This window comes from Ctenocephalides felis, unplaced genomic scaffold (assembly GCF_003426905.1).
Source record: "Ctenocephalides felis isolate EL2017-DRISC unplaced genomic scaffold, ASM342690v1 CF-g0.4_SCAFFOLD_01886, whole genome shotgun sequence".
In the NCBI taxonomy this organism is placed as follows: domain Eukaryota; kingdom Metazoa; phylum Arthropoda; class Insecta; order Siphonaptera; family Pulicidae; genus Ctenocephalides; species Ctenocephalides felis.
Window position 1 is genome coordinate 69,190,013 of NW_020538040.1, and position 20,764 is coordinate 69,210,776.

General features: G+C 29.9%; 1 protein-coding gene across 1 annotated transcript in view; it reads right to left on the reverse strand.

Moving 5' to 3' along the window:
* LOC113375273 (DNA N6-methyl adenine demethylase-like) overlaps nt 1-20,509 on the reverse strand; it is a 55,187-nt gene extending 34,678 nt beyond the window's left edge. The window contains exons 1-7 of the mRNA XM_026615214.1: nt 20,407-20,509; nt 19,680-19,897; nt 19,271-19,352; nt 18,987-19,198; nt 18,605-18,919; nt 18,339-18,479; nt 734-808 (exon numbers count right to left, since the gene is read on the reverse strand). Coding sequence (XP_026470999.1) covers nt 734-808; nt 18,339-18,479; nt 18,605-18,919; nt 18,987-19,198; nt 19,271-19,352; nt 19,680-19,897; nt 20,407-20,503 — 1,140 coding nt within the window. The 5' untranslated portion in view covers nt 20,504-20,509. The remainder of the gene's footprint in view (nt 1-733; nt 809-18,338; nt 18,480-18,604; nt 18,920-18,986; nt 19,199-19,270; nt 19,353-19,679; nt 19,898-20,406) is intronic.
* Between the last annotated feature and the right edge of the window lie 255 nt (nt 20,510-20,764).

Here is a 20,764-nt window from a genome sequence, read left to right on the forward strand (position 1 = left end):
AAAATACACTTCTAACTACGATAGAACAGTACTATTAAAAAGTTATATTATATTGATAAAAGCCGAATTATGCAAAATTGTAAAATACACTAATATATTTTACGATATTTGTTAAGACCATGAACTGTTTTGTCATATAAAGTTTTATAAAAATCGTCACAAAAAATCAACAATTGGTTCAGACAAACCGGTTCAGATTTTTTTGCGAAAACGTGACATCGACGAAAAAAATAAAGGAACGGCCCAACCGATCGTCGCAAAAACTAATCAACGTGAGTTCGTCTTGAGTTACTTAAAATGACTTTAAATTATATGGTTCAGACCTTTTTGAAGAAATTTTAGCAAACAAACAAACACACATATATTTACCAATTGCGTCCAAGTATTCAGAATGACTTGAAACGGCTAGAAAATATAAAATTAGCAAGTCATTTTTGCGAAAACATAATTCTCCTTCGGGAATTTAATAAAAGTATCAAGATGAATAGGTATTTTCCGCAAAATTGAAATCTAACTTTTATACATACATCCTCTTTCATACATAAAATGAAAATATTATTTCAACTTGACTACTATTCACTTTTCAAATGAATGGTAATTTGAAGTCAATGCTTTTAATATTGCTTATTTTTAAAAAAAAGTTCCGAGAGACTTCGAAGTCATTTTTCATATTAAATCAATATTTAAAAAAAAATAATAAGTGAATATATCAATGCATTAGTCTTCAACTTACCCCAGTGCCTCGACCTTTGCCTCGACCCCTTCTGCTTTCTTGGCGTATAAGGTTACCATCCGGTCCGTAAACCAACTGTAACAAAAAAGATTATAATTAAATCATATTATTCTAAATCAGTCGAAAGTATATCATAACTCTTAGATTTAAATTTTCACTAATCCGACACTATTAAAAACCAGACGGTGTCGATTAGTGGAATGTTCCGATTACTGAATTATATATAGGGGGTCCCAGAACTTAACGTCAAGCCAAAACAGGGTGACAGTATTAACCTGAAAAAATTTAGAAACAAAAATTATCTCACGTTGTTTGGAAATTATGAGCTTTTAAGTGCAACCTAGAGCTTTGATGAAATTATGACAATTTTTCGATTATTGTGGTTAATTTTAATTGTTCATTTAAACTTTGGAGCCGTAACCGTGGATAACATTTCTGGGACCACAATAAAATAATAATACAGTTGCCCGAAGTTTTTGGGGGACAATTGTGTTATTATTTTTACTGTGGTGCTAGAAATATGATTCATGGTTACGGTTCCAAAGTTTAAATGAGCAACATTAATCAAAATTGAGCACAATAACCGAAAAATGGTTATAATTTCACGAAAGCTTTGGATTGTACTCAAAAGCTTATATTTTCCAAACAACGTGAGATAAATTTTGTTTTCTAATTTTTTTCAGGACAGTTAAGGCTAATACTACTAATCACCCCGTTTCGGCTTGCCGTTAAGGTCTGGGACACCCTGTATTTATATTTCTTATAATGGATCTAAAAAAATATATTATTTTCAGTCATATTGTTTGTGATAGTTAGAATAAGCTCATCAATTTAATTGGCTTTTGAGATCTTCCATAGTATCAGTGTTAAAAAAATCAACTTCAATTGTGGCAAATATGTATTAAATTATTCTTAATACGGTTGCGCACTTGCAATAACAAGCATGTCCGCTTACGACATAAATTAACTAATAAATCTGTCATCATAGACATACAATTCGATAATATTATTTTAGTTTTCAATGAAACTATATTACTATTTTTATTTCACATAGGTGAACAATAAAATCATATTTAAAGTAAAAATAGCTCCGAGACAATGAAAATACTTAATGCAAAATGATGAAAAACTATTTGCAATGAATAATAGCAAATAATTGATAACGACATATCCATAACTCATTTAGGCAGGTGAGTGAGGTCTCTTTAATTACTATGCTCCGGAAACACTTTAAATATTTGAATAACATATGAGATATAATATTAAAATTTTATCAAATACTAGTTTTTCAAAAAATCATTAATAAAATTGAGATTTGCTTACGAACAGTAAAATTGTTTTAACGAAACTATTATAGTGTTCTAAAGAATATTATTAAATAAGATTTTATATTTTGTATAATATGATTCTGATGATTCTGACTTGTACTCAATATGATTATGAAAAAATCTTTTGGTATATATTATTGTAAATACTAGTATATATATAAATATATATATATATATATATATATATATATATATATATATATATATATATATAACACTTATTGCAGTCTCATATAAAATATTATTAACTTCCCGTAGGGTAAGTTATAGTAATCGCAAAAAAATCGAAAATGAAAATTTTTATATCTTTACGTTTCAGAGGTTTCTGAACATTTTGGCATACCTTAAAAAATGAATGTGTGTGTGCGGATACAAATTTTCGTCGACGATTTCGGGAACACAGTTCAACCGATTTCGATTATTCAAAAAACATTCGATTGCTGTTGATAAGGAGACGTGCTGATTAGTTTTTGGCATAAGCATGTCTAGCCGTTTCGAAGATACGGGGCAAAAAGTGCCACAAACGGTAACTCAGTTTTTAAGAGAACGGAGCGTCCGCTTTTAATAATTCAAAAAACGAAGGCAGGTCTAGCGGTTTCGGAGATCTAGTGAAAAAAGTAAAAAAAAGCCATTTGGCGGTCAAAAATGCAGTTAAAGCATTACGATTGCTTTGAAAAAAGTTCAGAATTTCCAAAATATTTCAAAATGAAGAAAACATTTTTTTTTCAAAAAGTCTTTTTTTCAAAAAAGTAAATTTTTGTCAAAATTTTATAGTTTCTCAAAACCTAATTTTTTCAAAGTAATTTTTTCTCAAAAATGTTAAGGCACTATGCCATGCGCCCCACTAGTTTATATTATAATGTAATTTAAGTATTAGGAAGGATGAGTAAAAGACCGCGTCGTTAAATAGCATAGAAGCAAGATTTTGCACCGGTTACAATTCAGTAGAGCGGCACATAGCCAACAGATGGTAACACAATATATTGGGAACTTAGAGCCGTTAAGCGTAAACTGTGTTGATCCAATAATTTGAATGCAGTTTTCTTTTACAGTTAAATCTTAACAAAAATTGTTTTCATTAATATATAATACAAGCACAGTATGTAATTTTTTTCTTAATATTGCTCGAAACTTTTCGTTTCGTGAAATATGATTTTTTTATATTAAATTTTGATATTATTTGATGTTGATTTGTTGAAAAAGTTGTTTTTATTTGAAACTTTGTTTTCTAATGTTTGAATATAATATAATCGAATATTATACAATAAAAATTATGATCGTTTATTCAGTAATATTTTTATAGATTATATTTTTTTCGTAAATAGTACGAAACTCTAGATTTTATATAAAGTAGTACGGCTTATATTGCCATTAAATACCATAATCATTTCATTTTCTGATATTTGTGATATTAAAAATTGTTTTTTTTTTAATTCTTCGACTAATGGAACGAAAATTTAACTCGAATAGTTGAAATGCTTGTTCAAAAAAATCGTACTAGAAGTCTTTTAAGAATTATGTAAAATTTAATGAGTAAAATGTATGTGCATTTTCTGGAAGTGTAAACATGAAAACAAATCCTTTTAATTTTTTGCGATTGTATAGGTAGTATAATGATAATTCATTGAATAATATGAATATGATGATTGAAATGCAAGAAACAAAAAAAAAAGGTTTTGAATGAGATCTCAAACTTAATCTTTACATTACTTTACAGATTTTGAAATCAACGCAATTATGACAAAGATTATTTCCGATTTTATGTGCGCACTCATTTGTTTTGGAACTCATGTCCGATTACACTTAATAAATTTAAGCAACAACTATGAACGATTGTTGCTGTTTGAATTGAGAAGGCACATCCTCTCCAGTACAATTTATTCTCACATACGCACAGATATGTATATGTGCACATATTCGTGCACACATATGCCGAACTTAATTGTACAGATTTAAAAATTGGTACAAAGCATTTAACTTGATACTGTCGGTATCATATCAGATCCAGGCAGAGCTTTCAAAACTGCGACATTTCCGTGATATTTATCATAACATCAAGGGTATTATTACACATTTAATGTTATTGTCGAGATAAATCTGCTCTAAATCGTTGACATAAGTATATTAAAATGATCATTATTGAATGTATATATTTAAATTCTCATTATTAATTTTTACCGTAACTCTGTTATATACAGCTTCAAAACAAAATATAATTTCACAGCAAAGATAAAAAATGCAATATTCAAGTAATATCCCAAACCTTTCGATAATTTTACACTTGCCAGCAATAAACTAACTCATCTCCATTTTTGTCATAATTCAATATCTCCAAATATATAAACCTGAATGACATTTATATATTTTATCAAATATTAGTTCAAAATAATTGATTCGTAATAATATTTTTATATACTTTACATTCATGAGCAAGACAGTGTAGGTATGTATAAATTGAACGATATTTAACTTTCTTATTAAAAATTAGAATGCTTTATGAAATCGATTTTTTTTTATTTTAGATAGGCCTAAGATTTTGAACAGTTTTTGTGTAATACATTGTAAAGAATTTAATCTATTTAGACATATATAATTATATAGTAAATCCATTTGTTGCGAACGGACATTGCTAAAACGCGTATAGTATAGTAGCCCTATCTGTCGATTATATACTTAAGATAGGAATAAGTATTAACCATTAGTTAACAATAATATATATGTTACGTTTCAAATTAAAATGAATATGACACATGTTTGCAAAAATAATATTATATCCTGCATACGGATTATATTGAACAAATATGAACTTAAAAGCATTTTATCAATGAAACTTGTATTGCTGCCTGCCATTTGCTTCACACGTAATATGCATAGTAAACTGACGCACTCGGGTTTCAAATATGACATCCCGTATTAACAATTTATTATTGAAAAGTATCACTTACATTCCTAGCATACCACCCTACAAGTTTTTTCAAAAACTTGTCCGTTATGAAATTTATATCACATAAATTTTAATTGAATTGCGTTTTTGATTTATGAAAATTTAATATCTGACGTTGCTAGTCTCCAATTCAGGGGCGTAACCACCGTCGTATCAGCCGTATCAAAAATACGGGGCCCCGAGGCAGGGGGCCCCCCAACGAGCGTAACAGAAAACAAAACAACAATTTTTTTAAAAAAATTGATAATTTTAAAGTAGTTTGCATTTCCTTTTGTTATCGAGAGGTATTGACGCTTTAAGAGATTCTGCAAGCTCTAGTAATTCAATTAGTAAAGCTTTTGCACATCCCATAAATTAATATTTTTGTCAACAAATCTATGAAACTAATCCAGTTTATAAATTCTTCATCGAAAATTGGAATTTGGAATTTTTATAGTTAAATTTCTAATATTGTTATATTTGTTTCTGTTACTAGTTGATTGTCTGCATGATGCATCAGTTTAATAATTAGATTTTGATAAATATGATCAACTAAATCATTTTCAGATTTATTTCTTCACTGTTTCCAATTATTAGTTATTTTCTGAAACTTCCATGAAAATCTTGAAGTATTGTATATCCATATGATCATAACTAATTGATAGTTTTAGAAATAAGTTTGAATACAAAAATCTAGGAAATTTAAGAAATGCAATAAGGTTGCTTGCATCCAGTTTTCCGAATGAATAAACAGTAACCATTTTATTCCTGGTCCTTCTTCCAGTTACAATTGAAACTAATTAAAAATTACGTAAAAACCTTAGGACAGAAATGTCTACCAGACCTGTATGTTCCTAAAAACAGAAACTTTATAAAATTTCAAGATTATTCAATAATTCAGTTTTTCAAAAAAGGCAAGAAGAGTGAGATCTGGAATCATTTGTGAAAAATTGAGAAAATTAAAGAAAATTGTATAAATAAATAATTAGAATGATAAATGAATATTCTTTTAATTTTATGTATTTTTATATATCGTAAAAAAATTTCTTCTTGAGAAAATTTCTCCCCCAAACAAATTTTGATACGAAGCCCCGTCAAGGCACGCTACGCCCTTGCTCTAATTATTTGATTTTAAACATAAGTTGATGTGTGAAGGAATCAATGATACATTGCATAATTTTAATTGACTTGAAATCGCATAATATTTTTCGTAAAAAGGAATTTGATATAATTAGTGCCCTTTCATGAAAATCCAAAATTTATTTATTTGTATTTATATCTAAGCAATTAATTCGGAATTGTGTCAAAAATGTTTAAATTTGAACACAACATCGTGTGGTAGTGGGCAGCATAATGAAAAATATAAATTTAATTCAAAACGGTATCGCAGGGGAAACGAATGTATTATGATAGTTGAAACGGCACAGCAGTTTTATCGATTTTGCGAATGCATTATTCGTTCACTTCACACTCTCGGTCTCTTCGCACACACGGGCGAACAGCGAACAGCGAACAGCGAAAAGCGAACGCGGACCCAGAGAGCGCGCCAGTCAGATCGCGTCGCTCTGCAACTTTCACCCTCTGTGCCCTTGAAACCGCGATCGTGTATATATATATACATATATCGTGTACTATGCTCGCCGAACAATCATCAAACTGTACTCGCTTCGAACACGTACTTGGAAGTTGTACTACGATCAACCCTATACGACAAAATAGCTATCAGCGTTATAAAGAGACAATTCAAACAAATTAAATGAAACAAGTATATGTATATATATATATATATATATATATATATATATACATATATATATCTTCTATATATATAAAAATAAGTCGGGTTTTCCTTCCTGACGAAATAACTCCAGAACGCACGAACCGATTTCGACAATTTTGCATTCATTGGAAAGGTCTTGGGCTCCGCAAGGTTTATAGCTAAGAAAATTAGAGGTGCATGGCATCGTGCCCTAATTCATATTGCTGGAACTTCACGCACCGCAATTAAAAATTCGAGTAATAAAAATAATCAATAATTGTTTAAAATAATTGCAAATACATTATCTTCTATATATATATAAAAATAAGTAGGGTTTTCCTTCCTGACGAAATAACTCCAGAACGCACGAACCGATTTCGTCAATTTTGCATTCGTTGGAAAGGTCTCGGGTCTCCGCAAGGTTTATAGCTAAGAAAATTAGTGGTGCATGGCATCGTGCCCTAATGCATATTGCTGGAACTTCACGCACCGCAATTAAAAATTCGAGTAATAAAAATAATCAATAATTGTTTTAAATAATTGCAAATAGATTATCTTCTATATATATAAATATAAGTCGGGTTTTCCTTCCTGACAAAATAACTCCAGAAAGCACAAACCGATTTCGACAATTTTGCATTCGTTGGAAAGGTCTCGGGCTCCGCAAGGTTTATAGCTAAGAAAATTAGTGGTGCATGGCATCGTGCCCTAATGCAAATTGCTGGAACTTCACGCACCGTAATTAAAAATTCGAGTATTAAAAATAATCAATAATTGTTTTAAATAATTGCAAATAGATTATCTTTTATATATATAAAAATAAGCGGGGTTTTCTTTCCTGATCAAATTTTTCCCTTTCAAATATAAAACAAACAAAAAATTTCTTCATCTTTCTCACGAAACCATCTGGTGGCGAAACGGAGTTTGTCGGGTTTGCTAGTATATATATATATATATATATATATTTCCTTCATTTCTTCCTTCATTTAGATACGTCACTTTCGAAATTGTATGCATAAAAAGAGTAGTTCGTAGTTTTAATATTGTAAATAATATTAAAGGAGCTTTTCATCAAATTATTCGAAAAATTTAAAATTAAATTTTAAATGTTGAATTTAAGTTGATATTGAATTTCACAAATATAAGCGGAGCTATTTTGCTTATTATAAAAGCCAAAAACCTACTTCGTCTAAAATCATAGATTTTAATAATATAAGTTTAGTAATATAAAAAACTATAGGATTCTATTTATGTTAGGTAAAGCGGTGCTTAAAGCTCCTCGTGTAAAAAGCTTCACCACTGATATCTCAAAAACAAGTAAAGTCAGGATTTTTTTAACAACATTATTTGAAAGTAGAAGGTAAAAGATATCGTCACCTTGATGCTATTAGGAAATAAACGACAATGTTTAAAATTCCACAACAAAAGTTTTTTTTTCATTGTTAGTCTTTTGGTTGTGATTGAGCACTGTTGCTTATATAGTGTACGTCAATTAATTGTTTCATATGATGTATTGTTATTTTTAAGTTAGATACAGTTTTTTTTATAAAACCTCAATAAAAGCTATGTGGGTGAAGTACAAAGAACTAACTAAACTTTTACCCTGAGTTTTTTTTCATTGTTAGTCTTTTGGTTGTGATTGAGCACTGTTGCGTATATAGTATACGTCAATTAATTGTTTCATATGATGTATTGTTATTTTTAAGTTAGATTAACAGTTTTTTTTTAAACCTCGATAAAAGCTATGTGGACGAAGTAAAAAAGAACTAACTTTTACCCTGGCAAAGATATGAACAATAAAAAATAGTAAATAAAAAGTAAATTAAGTAAAAAAGAGCAATTTTATAAGGGATAAATTAAATTAATAGTTATTCCAACTCCGCTGATAAATATTTCTGACGAAATACCAGATAAAGGTTTTATAAAATGTTATATTTGTAAAAATGTACCCATGAAATTTGTATTTTGCATTAGTTGAATAATGTAGCTATTGTTTCGTAAAATTCCTTTGAATATTTATTGTATAGAAAAAAATGCATGTATAAGCATAATATATAATAATTATTTATTTATTTATTCATAAGTAAGCCAGGCATAATATGTATTAAAAAACAATAATTTAGATTTGTAATTTATTAAAAAATCACTATTTTTTATTATTCTTTTGAATAAATTGTATTATTAAAATAATTTATAGAGGCTATTAATAAACACAATATGATTTAATTTAAAATATCGTTTAATTAAATTTAATTTTGAAATTTATGAATTCAAGAATAGGTTTTCATGAGCACATTGAATTTACTATGATGCATAGTACGATTTTCGCTACTCCTCTTCAGCCTTGTGCTTTCCCCGCCATATGAATGACTCATGCAAACGTTGGCTATCGATTATTTTTTGCAAAGCCATAAATACGGTTTTCTGAAAGCACGCCATTCTGCTTCTGCATTCCCGAGAAACTAGCATGCCAGTGGCAATAACAGTATTATGAACATGAATTAGTGTAGCATCTGTTACTAATAATTTTATTAAACAATATTATTCACACGGTAAATTAACAATATTAACACACGCGATATTCTTCGTCAATATATCGCTTTAATGGTTTTGCATATTTCTTTAAATAGTCCAAATGCCTAAATTTATTATAGAACAAGATTAGTAACAATTTCCGATCTGAATTTTTGCATTTGATGTGATCTCTGTGAAAAACGATAGTTTAAAATAAAGATTCGAACATGCAAATAAATTGAAAAATATTGAAAAAATATTTCATATTCTTTATTGTTATTAAAATCTTACGAAATAATCGTCCTTTATTATGTTTTATATATTTATTTTACAGCATTTTAATTGTATATTTTCATTAATAAATGAACTGAGCTTATGTAAAAAAATAAGCACTAATATGAGGAAGAAATGTACTTTGAATTAGTTTTAATATTTCTAATAAGAATAAAATCGACAGTTTTATTGCTGAATATTACACTAATATTTTTTCAATAAATATTTTAAACATTTTTAGATGCAATATCTTTTTTCGGAATATTTAGTATTAAATTTCATTGTAGAGAGGAAAATTTATTTATTACATATTTAATTATTTATCAACTCGATCTTTTTTTTATTAAAAATAGCATAATGAACGGTTGTTAATCATGACGATATGATTATTAGAAACGTTGGAACTTAGAATTTGAATCGTAGAATGCGACTGATGTACTATGTTAAATAAAAAACATCCAAACAGTAACATATGGATCTTTACGTTTATTAGGTTCTAGATATCACATAATTATTTTAAATGCTTTATAAAAACTAGTATTATTTATTATATCATTAGACAATAATAAATTAACTGTATTTTTCACAAAACCGAAACAAAGTCGATGCACACAAACTATTAATATACGGACTCACATTTTTAGATTACCAAAATAGAACATTTATTTTAGTTAAAAAATATTATAAAATACTTAAAAACGTAGTCTTTCATAACTGCTGAAACATAAGTCAATCGACCCTTGGTCAACATCAATATATGAACTCTGCCCTTGCCCTTGAGTTCGAAATCCTTACCAAACAACTGACACAATTTTGTCCATCCCCATCGACTGGGGGTCCATATATCAGACCTACAACACATTATCATCCATTCCTAACCAATACTTCCATATCAAAGCTATGACTCCGATAAAAGCACCTTTGCAACAACCCTTATCATGAGTGCTGGTGGTACGGAATCATCCCCAGTTGCAAAGCCACACTTTCGACGCCCACCCGCCAGACAGACAAGACATTTATCCCGAGGGCTCGATCTTTATCGTGCAAGCCCCCAAAAATAGACCAGGACCTACCTCAATTAGTCAAGGTTTGTCCGCCTCACGAAGTATCCATGTTCATGATAATATTATTCGCATCTACCCAAAACCGACCTACGGCCCATGACAATCTTATCACTCGACCCTCTCACGCACGCTTTGACATGTGACTTGACTTTATTTTGTTTTATATCAGGGCGTTTCAACAACACTTACCATGCATCGAACGGGATGAAACCACCGAAATTAATATCGGAAAAAATGATTTTACTCGAGATGATGCCGGTTAACTAATCATTTTGCGGGCCGAACATATAACAAAGATCTTGGCGCGGATTACTCTATTTGAGATGGCGTACGTACATTTCAATACTATTTTGTAAGATGTACAACGTACATAAAATTAAAAGCCACAAAAGTAATATTTGCCATTTTTTTATTATTCATTCTGGAGTTATAATAAAATTGCATTAGCATTTAGCTACGTATATAATAAATATTAACCCAAAAGTAACTTATTTCGAAAGTTTGAATTCTTTTAGATTTTAAAATACATACAAACATGTATATGTGAATTTGTAAATACACAAATACATATGTAAATTTCAACTCAAACTAAGACGTAACCTTAAACAAAATCTAATTATTTCAGAAATTTCATACCAACGGTTTTGAAAATTTAGCTTTTTTGTAAGTAATTTTAAATAAAAACTAATAATATATGGTATTGTGCTTTAACACAAATTCAATTTGATTTTTTTTTATAATAATTTAATAATTTTAAAATTAATAATTTAAAAAAAAATATGCAAGGTTACGAAAATCGATCGCGTAAGAAACATATTAGTTTCAATTTACATTTTAATAGTTAACCCTATTATTATATAATTAACTCTATTATGCATATTGTTAAAATCTCCATAAAATTTCCGACAACTTGATGTGCATATGAAAAATGATTCTTTTTGAGCCATTTTTGTACTTTTTTTTTCTTTTCCCAAAAACAATTTTGTCATATGAAAATAATATAGTGAAATAATCAAAGCGCTCTTTATTAGTATACTATAAACTTCAATTTAAAACATTTGAAAAATATTAAAAGCAAAAATCTCATATAAAATCCATACTAGTTGTATTGAATCTCGAAACAATTTTTTTCACAGTAGGTGGGCATATTATATTAGAATCTACTAATTTATATTTGTTAAGGGTGGTTTCCTATATAATTAGCATCGAGGTGTTATTTCCCTCTTGATAACGTGATGATATTTGTCACATTAGCGCAAGGTAAAACGTACATAATGGCATTTAATGTTAAATGTTGCATGGTCGTTCGCTCATACGTCTTATTATTAGAGCTTACTACAGAAAAATTGTTAATCATATCAACATTTATCCTGAACCACATATAACTGGTCATGAACTGAATAGAAAACTAACTCATTATTGTCATATACCACAAGAATTTGAAGTAAAAAGAGTGTTGACGAATTATAGTAAAAATATGAATTTTTTCAAGAAAACTGTAGAAAACATACATAGAATGGTCCATGGGGGGCGAGGGGGGTCATAACCTTGATAAGGATTAAAATGAATGAATTATAAAAACATTTGTTCGCCGGTTTCAGTTTTGCGGCGACCGGCAACGCCGCTGTTAACACGTGCGTCATACGTCATAGAACGCATAATAGGACTCGTGCAATGCAATTAATTTCATATATGCGCAAAGAAACGTTCTCTTGGATATGTACATATTATATATATATATATATATATATATATATATCGCATATATGTATATATATATACATCCATATGTGTGCGTCGCTTCGCTATACAAGACCGGTCACGTTACGACCCTGATCCGAGCAGCTGCTAGGAGGGTACGGCGATAGACAGCCGCGCTTCCTATGTTGCCAGCTCACGGGGTAGTTTTTATAAACTACCATTCTTATTATATCACGCACAAACCGCACATAGCACTGTTAGCTAGCTTGCAAGCGGAGAGCATGGAAGTCTAAAGGAAACTATTACAGCTAAAAGTTCATGAAAGCTCTTTCCATCATTGCAAGGCGGTATCCAAATTACAACACTTAATATTTTTATAAAAAGGAATAACAACCATTTGCTGGTTGGCTTAATTATAAGAAAGGGCTGATGATATTTTTTGTACGTTTGGTTTATATGTAATTGATTTATGCATGCTTTCATATTTTGCATGATCTTGTACAAAATATGATTTAAAAAAAATATCTCAAATATTGGTGAATCGGAAAAAAATCTAAATAAAATCAAATCTATTAATCATCACGTTCTGATTTGTAAGAGCGGTGCTCCAAAATATCGCGATTCCCTTTCTCTAGAGTTAATCTCGTCCTATATTTGGTGTGCTCATGAATGATGAACTTGCGTCAATCGATAAACTATAAATTCTAAAATAATTCTTACTTTTTACAATAATTTTATGCGATAATATATAAAACAAAAAATGGTACGAATTACAAAATAAAATTGCTGCGATTGACTTATTTCATACATTAGAATAAATAATAATGATTGAAATAGTATAAGAAAAGTAATCAAATTATCAGTAAAAATAAAATATGAATAAAATATACAGACATAATCTATAATAGGGCATTATTTTCATAAGAAATTAATTTTTCGTTATATGTTTATATAGAAGCATATTAAATACATAATATTATAACTTGTTGTCAAATATTATTAAAATTATAAATGCGATTAATGGTGGTCGGAGGAGTCCATCGACATATGTTATAAACCAGGGTTTCTTAAACTATGGGTTGCGATCCCAAATGGAGTCGCGTAGCAAAATCTGCGGTCGCGAGAAATCTTAATGTTAAATATTGGCGGATTTAACATTTTATAACATCACTAGAGTTGGCAGTTTTATATGTATTTGCATATGTATATTGTAACCTTATAAATAAATCAGCAAATAATATTAATTTATTTTTCTTTTATATTTGTATGAGGTCGTCAAGAAACTTGCGATCATAATCGGGGTCGTGAATGATAAATTTTTAAGAAGCCCTGTTATAAAGGAATCTTTTGGAAAACTACACATGGTATATTAAAAGAAGTATAAAAGGCTGTGGAAAATGAACAGAAATAAAGATCCTGACTATTAAATGATAACGCATTCTTCAAAAATTTTGCCCAGAAATGAACAATTAATATAAGGGAGCCTACATTAACCACGTGAGGCTTAAAGGGAAAGGAGGGTTTGAAAAAATTTAATGAAATATTCATGGATGAGGGGAGGGTCTAGTAAGATATCACGTGTATTTATTTTTGACCTCAATTTACAAAAAATCTAAATTTTTCGAAAAATTCCAAAATCTTACGATTTTTTCTAGGTACTAAAAATACACGTGATGTTTGGTGGGGGAGGGAGTGATTTTAAATATCACAACGTATTACCAAGGGAAAGGGAGGTCCAAAAATCCTTGAAAATCGGTCACATGATTAATGCCCCCTAACAGTTACAACTAACTTCAATTGACATCAACTTATAATATCAATAAACAGGTGAATCTTTGAAAATATTAAATAACTCGTATGGTAATAAAACTGAATGTGCACTCACATGTCGTAATAAAAAATCTAATAGTTTCTAAAATAAATGAACAATTTATAACAAAATGTAATTTATTACCTTTGAAAGTACCACATTTAAATCCAACCAGCTGGTCGAACAGCTGATAAGGCAAACAAAAAAATATAAAAGAAGTAAATAAAAAAAGTTATATCACAATAGCCAATAGAGAAAGAAAGTAAATAGTGGAAGGTCCAAAGAATTGATATTCTTTGTTGCAAACAACTGTCATCAGCCATTCTATACACATATTTCTTACTTGATGTAAAGATGTATAAGGCAAAAATTAAAAAAAATCAAACATGCTGAAATTGTGAATTTCATAGCTATATTTGCTTTAAACCAATTCTTGAAAATGTCCGCATCGTATTTAAACAAGCATTTTAAAACTGGAAGATATTAAAAGACGTGTGCCGTCTTATAAAAATGTAATGTAACATCCATATAAAAAATAATCATGTTAATAACAACTGATAGAGGGGATTTAAAAATTAGTTGCGCTACAAACTAAAATTTATGTTCTTCCATATTATATATATATATATATATATATATATATATATATATATATGTATATTTATATACATATTAGGCACGTATAAGAACATCTGTCTGCCAAAAGCCAGCTGCGAGTTAGAAATACATTAGGAAAAAATGTACTCGGCTTTAAATCAACAATTTCTGTTATAATTTGATAGAAAATTAAAGCAAATGATCACATATAATCACGAAAAATATATGTGTACTGCTAAAGTGCATAAAAGATGTTGACGGAGAACATAATTTTTCGTTTCAAGAATAAAGAGAATTCAAGAATAAAGAAAATTGTAAAATATCCAATGCTCACAAACACTTGCATGTTTCACAGAATGTCATTAATTTATTTAAATTTTGCAGCTGAGTGGTACGTTAAGTTATTCAAAGAATGAAAGTTCTTAAAATGATTTGACAACACAGCGTTGTGCTTTTCGCGTATACGACCGTTAGCCAATTAAACATCGGAATACAGAGTATCATGCAAATATACCATAATAAAAATCACTTGAATAAATATTTCTTGTTGATTATCAATAATTTATAAGCATAACTTAAAATTCACTATTCAAAATGAAATCGGAGTCTGCCTAACATAAAATTAAATTAATAATTTCAACATTAAAATGTACCACATCCTGGTTGGTAATCTTTTCAAACTTTTATACAATTCTAGAAGTACTGATTGTTGATAATATATGAAGTGATTATAGGGTGCGAGTAAATGCTTTAATGCTTGATATTTATACCAACATACATTTGTGAATGTTTATAAATAATGATACTTCATCTCAAACATGAAGTAAAATATTTGGTACACTAATCATTGAAAAAATCAAATATGAACCGTTTAATTCAATTTTGTTAAGGAATTGCATAAGTTCAATGACATAGCAAGTTTTGAGTAGAAGCAAATATTGTCTGATCTTGGTCAGTCCCAGTTTTCCATTTTTGCAAGTGATTGAGAATGTATCGAATTTTGTGTTTTACCTTCATTTTGTCAGGAAACAAACTGACCACATATAACATTGTCAAAAAGCTCTAAATACAAGGTATACTACGCGCAATTTACGTCAGATATGGTTCACAAAAAACATAAAACTTAATCATTATTTCATATTTATGCAATATAGTTTATATTTTTAACATAATTGTTTACTTTATTGTAAGCTGTGATAGACAAGTCATAGCAAATCGCAATATAGTTATTGGTACAATATGAAACCATACTAAAAACGCTTATCATGTTATACGCATAACAAATAATGTATGATTTAATTAAGTTTAATATAATTAAAAATTAATAATATAGTATGTCTAATGAATTTTCGGATGTGGAGTTGTATATCCTATGCAAAATTGAAAAAAGTTACCTATTAATAATAGCGTCTGCTCCGCGAGCGGAATTTGAAAGCTCTAAACATTATGGTTCATTCACCTTAGTTGAATTATAAAAAATATTTGATCCCTGTGCCTTGTTGATCTAGAACATAATTTGTTCAACCGGCATGAATCATAAAATCAAAAAATAGTTCCATATTTTGTCAAAATTCAATATGTAACAAATATACATTTTATATAGTTCAAATCGTCGTATGCGGCAACGAGCTTAGTCTAATATATATGAGTGCACACACATATATATATATATATATATATATATATATATATAGGAATATATACATATATATATATATATATATATATATACATATATATATTGCCCGATTCTAAATAACTCATCAATATATATATATATATATATATATATATATATATATAATATTAAATTTATTTACTTAAAAAAATACAATAATTTGGGAAAACTGTATTTCAGTAACTCGAAGTAAAGCACGTGCTTCTCTCTGTGCTCCGGAAAAGCCGATAACTTTCACGAAAGCATTTTAATATTTTTTTTAATTCAATGTCAAACCGATATATCAAAATGTATAATAGTAATTTAGTAAAAAAATAATGACATAATAAAATTATAACCCTGGTTAATTTCACATAGTAGGCAATTGAAAATCTTTACGCATGGTCTGCCTGTAAAAGCACAACCTTAGGGTAAAAACATATATGATCTTGAAATGATATTACTGAATCTTTTGCGGTTTTGAAACGCTAATGATTAAATTTGCCATCTCAATTTGAGAATTTTCAAATTTTATAGTTAAAAAGAATTAAAACTATTTTATTGTTTTAATTTTAACAATAGTAGCGAAAGTATTTAATGAATTATTTCTTACGTAAAAACATCAAAACTTTGAAAAATAATTTCTTGTAATAAATATACTGAATGCCTGGCTGATGTTAACAAAAACTCAAATAATTCTTTCGAGTAACTTGAGCGACAAAAATCACCTCGTGTTTGCGGCGTCATAAATTAAAATTTTAAGTTAAAAAACAGCACATCTGGCAGAAACTTCTTCGGCTGGTAGCAAGAAAAATCTCTTTCATTTTGTACTGTGTGGAGCGCATCGTGTATTTTGTCACCGTTACAATTTTGGTAAAGGATGTTGTTTGGCGTGTGCTTAGCGCAATATACACAACGACGAAAAGGTCCAGCTGTCGTTCGAAAGCAACGACAGATGCGCGCTGACGCACACAAATGCATAGAACATAACGTGTGTTAATGCGGACACATATGCGTTACTATACTACATATGGCACAAGCATCTTCTATGTATTAGTAATATGTGATAGTTAGATACGTTAGATGATAATAATTTATGTGCTTTACTCCGTATACTTAGTTTTGTTACAAAATACACCATATGTTGTGCTACGAACTCTGATTAATATTGGATCAAATTTAAATTAACGCTCCACATAATATTAAGTAAGCACTAATCTAGACTACTGCATCCCACAAAAATCAAATCACTATGATACAACTGCAAATACAAATGATGCAGCGCTAATGCAATGGGCTTATGACGAAAGTTCTACTTCATAAGTTCGAGCGAATTAATTTTAATATAGATTCTTAATAATTAAAATTTTAAATGAATAAAATAAATATTAAAGAAATTTAAGAACATGGTGATAAACAATTGAAAATGAGAATTATCACAAATAAATAAAACAAAAAAGTAAGAAATACCTTATGATATGGAAACTATGTAATACTAGAGAATTTCCCTCAGCAAATTCTCCAAGTTAACAAATTCAGTAAAAAGGAAAAAGTTTGTATTTTCCCGAAAATCAGATTCGCTAATTTTATGTTTTCTCAGTTTTTAGTTTTTGTTCGATGTAAATTTAAAACCTATTATAAAAAAGCCCAATTGCCCTTCATGATAGTGTTGATTTAGTCTTGATCGAAAATTGCTGAATTGAATTCTGCGGAATTATTGATGAAAACAATTTTGCGGTAATTTTGGAAATTAAAAAATATTTAATAATTTTCGACAATGCAAAGTTCAAGCAACTTGACTTAAGGCAAAAATACTTACAACTAGTTTATATTTAACTTCATTTACGCAATCGTATCCACATGTGCTACATTTGACGGGTGATATAAACTTTAATTATGAAATTAAATTTATTACACACATATACTATATATGTATATATATAAATATTTATATATATAAAATAATGAATAAAACATACCTTTTTCTCAGTTAACTTTTCACATCGGCGCTGCTTGCAGATTTGATGCGATTTGTCATTACGGCACGGAGCGCAATCCCCACAATTATCTTTGCGCTGACAGCCGACGCATTCTCCACAGCGTTTACGTTTCTTTTTCACCTGCAAAGAGATTATTATATATTACAATTGATACATATTCGCTTAAATTTATTTAATTACTATTATAATATATCACATAAAAATATTGAGGCGATAGCAAACCAGAATATCTTATAAAAAATTACCTGTTTATCCGGCCCCAAGTCGTCAGTGTCCATCATCCGGCCCATACCGTTACCTTGACCATTCGTCCCATTGCCGGTACTTAGTCCGCCGTGATGTAATGGTGACTTAAAACTTGCCGTCGAACTGACTGCGGCGACTTGTCCTGAATGCGTCTCATTTTCCACATTGGAAGACACCTGATCATCGGACTGATGACTGGAAGTAGCTGATTCCAGACTAGACGCCCGGGCTTTCCGTCGCTCTTTCTTGCGATTGTCACCAGACGACGCAGGGCCGACTGATGTTATTAAGTGCGGTGATGAATAACCATTCTCCTGTTTAGTGGTATTAATAATAAAAATATAGTTATTTACTTAGAAGTTTAATCTTATCACCACAAACCTGTTGCCTTAGTTTGAGATCAAAATGAGCTGGTTCATTCTTCAGAACTGTGACTAGACCGGTTTGTTGAAATACTGGTTGGTATAGCTGTATGTGCCTTTCATCCAGGTATTGTTGATTGATTGCCGGAACCTCCCTGGCTTGAACTGGTGCAGGAACCAAGGGGTAACCTCGTGCAATCGTGTGAAATGCGGGCGTCATAGAACCCGTACCTAACTGTGTTATTTGCGTCAAAGTCGAAACAGGCGCCGTGCTTAGCGGCGTTAAATGGGGCGCCGAAAGACCTGACGGGCTAGTACTGGAGTTAGGACTCACGGGCACAGGAGTTAACGTCGTGAGTGAAGGTTCTGGAGTCATTCCTGCGTCCTACAAAAAAAAACATTGCTTTTGCATAAAGGATAGTACCTCAAACGCACATAAATTTATTGATCTTAGATTAGAAATAGTGTATGTTTGTTTTGTTCTTTGAAACTAACAAAAAATGTTTATAATTAATGAACTTGATATTATTAACTAGCAAAAGAGATATGTAACAATATCAAACATTGCTGAGTTAATACTAAAAACAGTATAAAAACATATAAAAATGTATCTTTCAGGCACTTCAACCATAATACTTACATAGATAATATCATGTTGAAATATACAACTAATATTATAAAGTAATAATTCAAAAAGAGATTTCTGACAAACCTGGAATGCATTGAATTGGCTTTGAAAAGATGGAAGTTTGCTAACAGGTTGTTGTAAGTCTGGAGGAGGTTGACTGTTACCCATCACTCCCGAAAATCCTGTTCTCAATAAAACCTCCTTGGGTGTCCCCGGAGGCAATGGGCCGCCGTCAACAGACTCCCACGGTCGGTACTGGGGGGCATTATTGTCGCTAGATCGTTCACGTGAGTCGGCTGGACCTATAAAAGCCGATAAAATGCATCGAGGAATACTCATTTTTCATTTAAATTAAAGCGACTTCTAAAGACGTTTTGTGATTTTTGTTTCAAATTACTAACTTACATAATTGCCAACACAAAATTTAAGACATACATAAATTAATGGCGACCACCACAATGTTTGGATAAGTAGGAATTGCTAAGCTTCTGATTTCTAATATTTCAAAATTCATTACTTTATTTATGTTACTTATTAAAATATTGATCGTAAAAACATAGTAATTCAAAAATAAACGTAATGCTAATAATTATATGAATATGCAACATTAATAACAGTTAGTAAGATATTAAAATCATATAAGGTACGCCATCTGGTCAATGTAAATCAATAGCACTATGATGGTAAATATAGTGTTTAAACAAAAACGTGCCTTCTGTTTGTTTATTCTTTTTCAATGTAACGCACAGGATCATAATCCGCAGCTTATTAAAATTTATTGTGCCGATATTAAAAATTCGCAAATTCTTACCGAGCAGAGTTCCCGCGTTTGCTGAAGACGTGTAATAATCTCCCCAACTGTTGAGCTCCGTCGCCGTGTAAAGACGCTGGTTGTCTGTCGTATCCATTTCAAACGAAAGTTGTGGTAGAATGGTCGGATTATGGTGCTGTGAGTTCATTCCTCAGCCGATAAGCCAAAAAGGCACTGACAGGCTGTTCCTTTATCCCGAACATGTTCAAGACACCATAGACAAATTGCTATACTTTAAGCGCATTTCTTAAACTTCTTGAGTATTTGTACAAATATTTCGAACCCGATATTAAAAATTAATCTCAATATCAATAAATAAATAACTTAATCGATTACGATACACTATAACACAGTGACA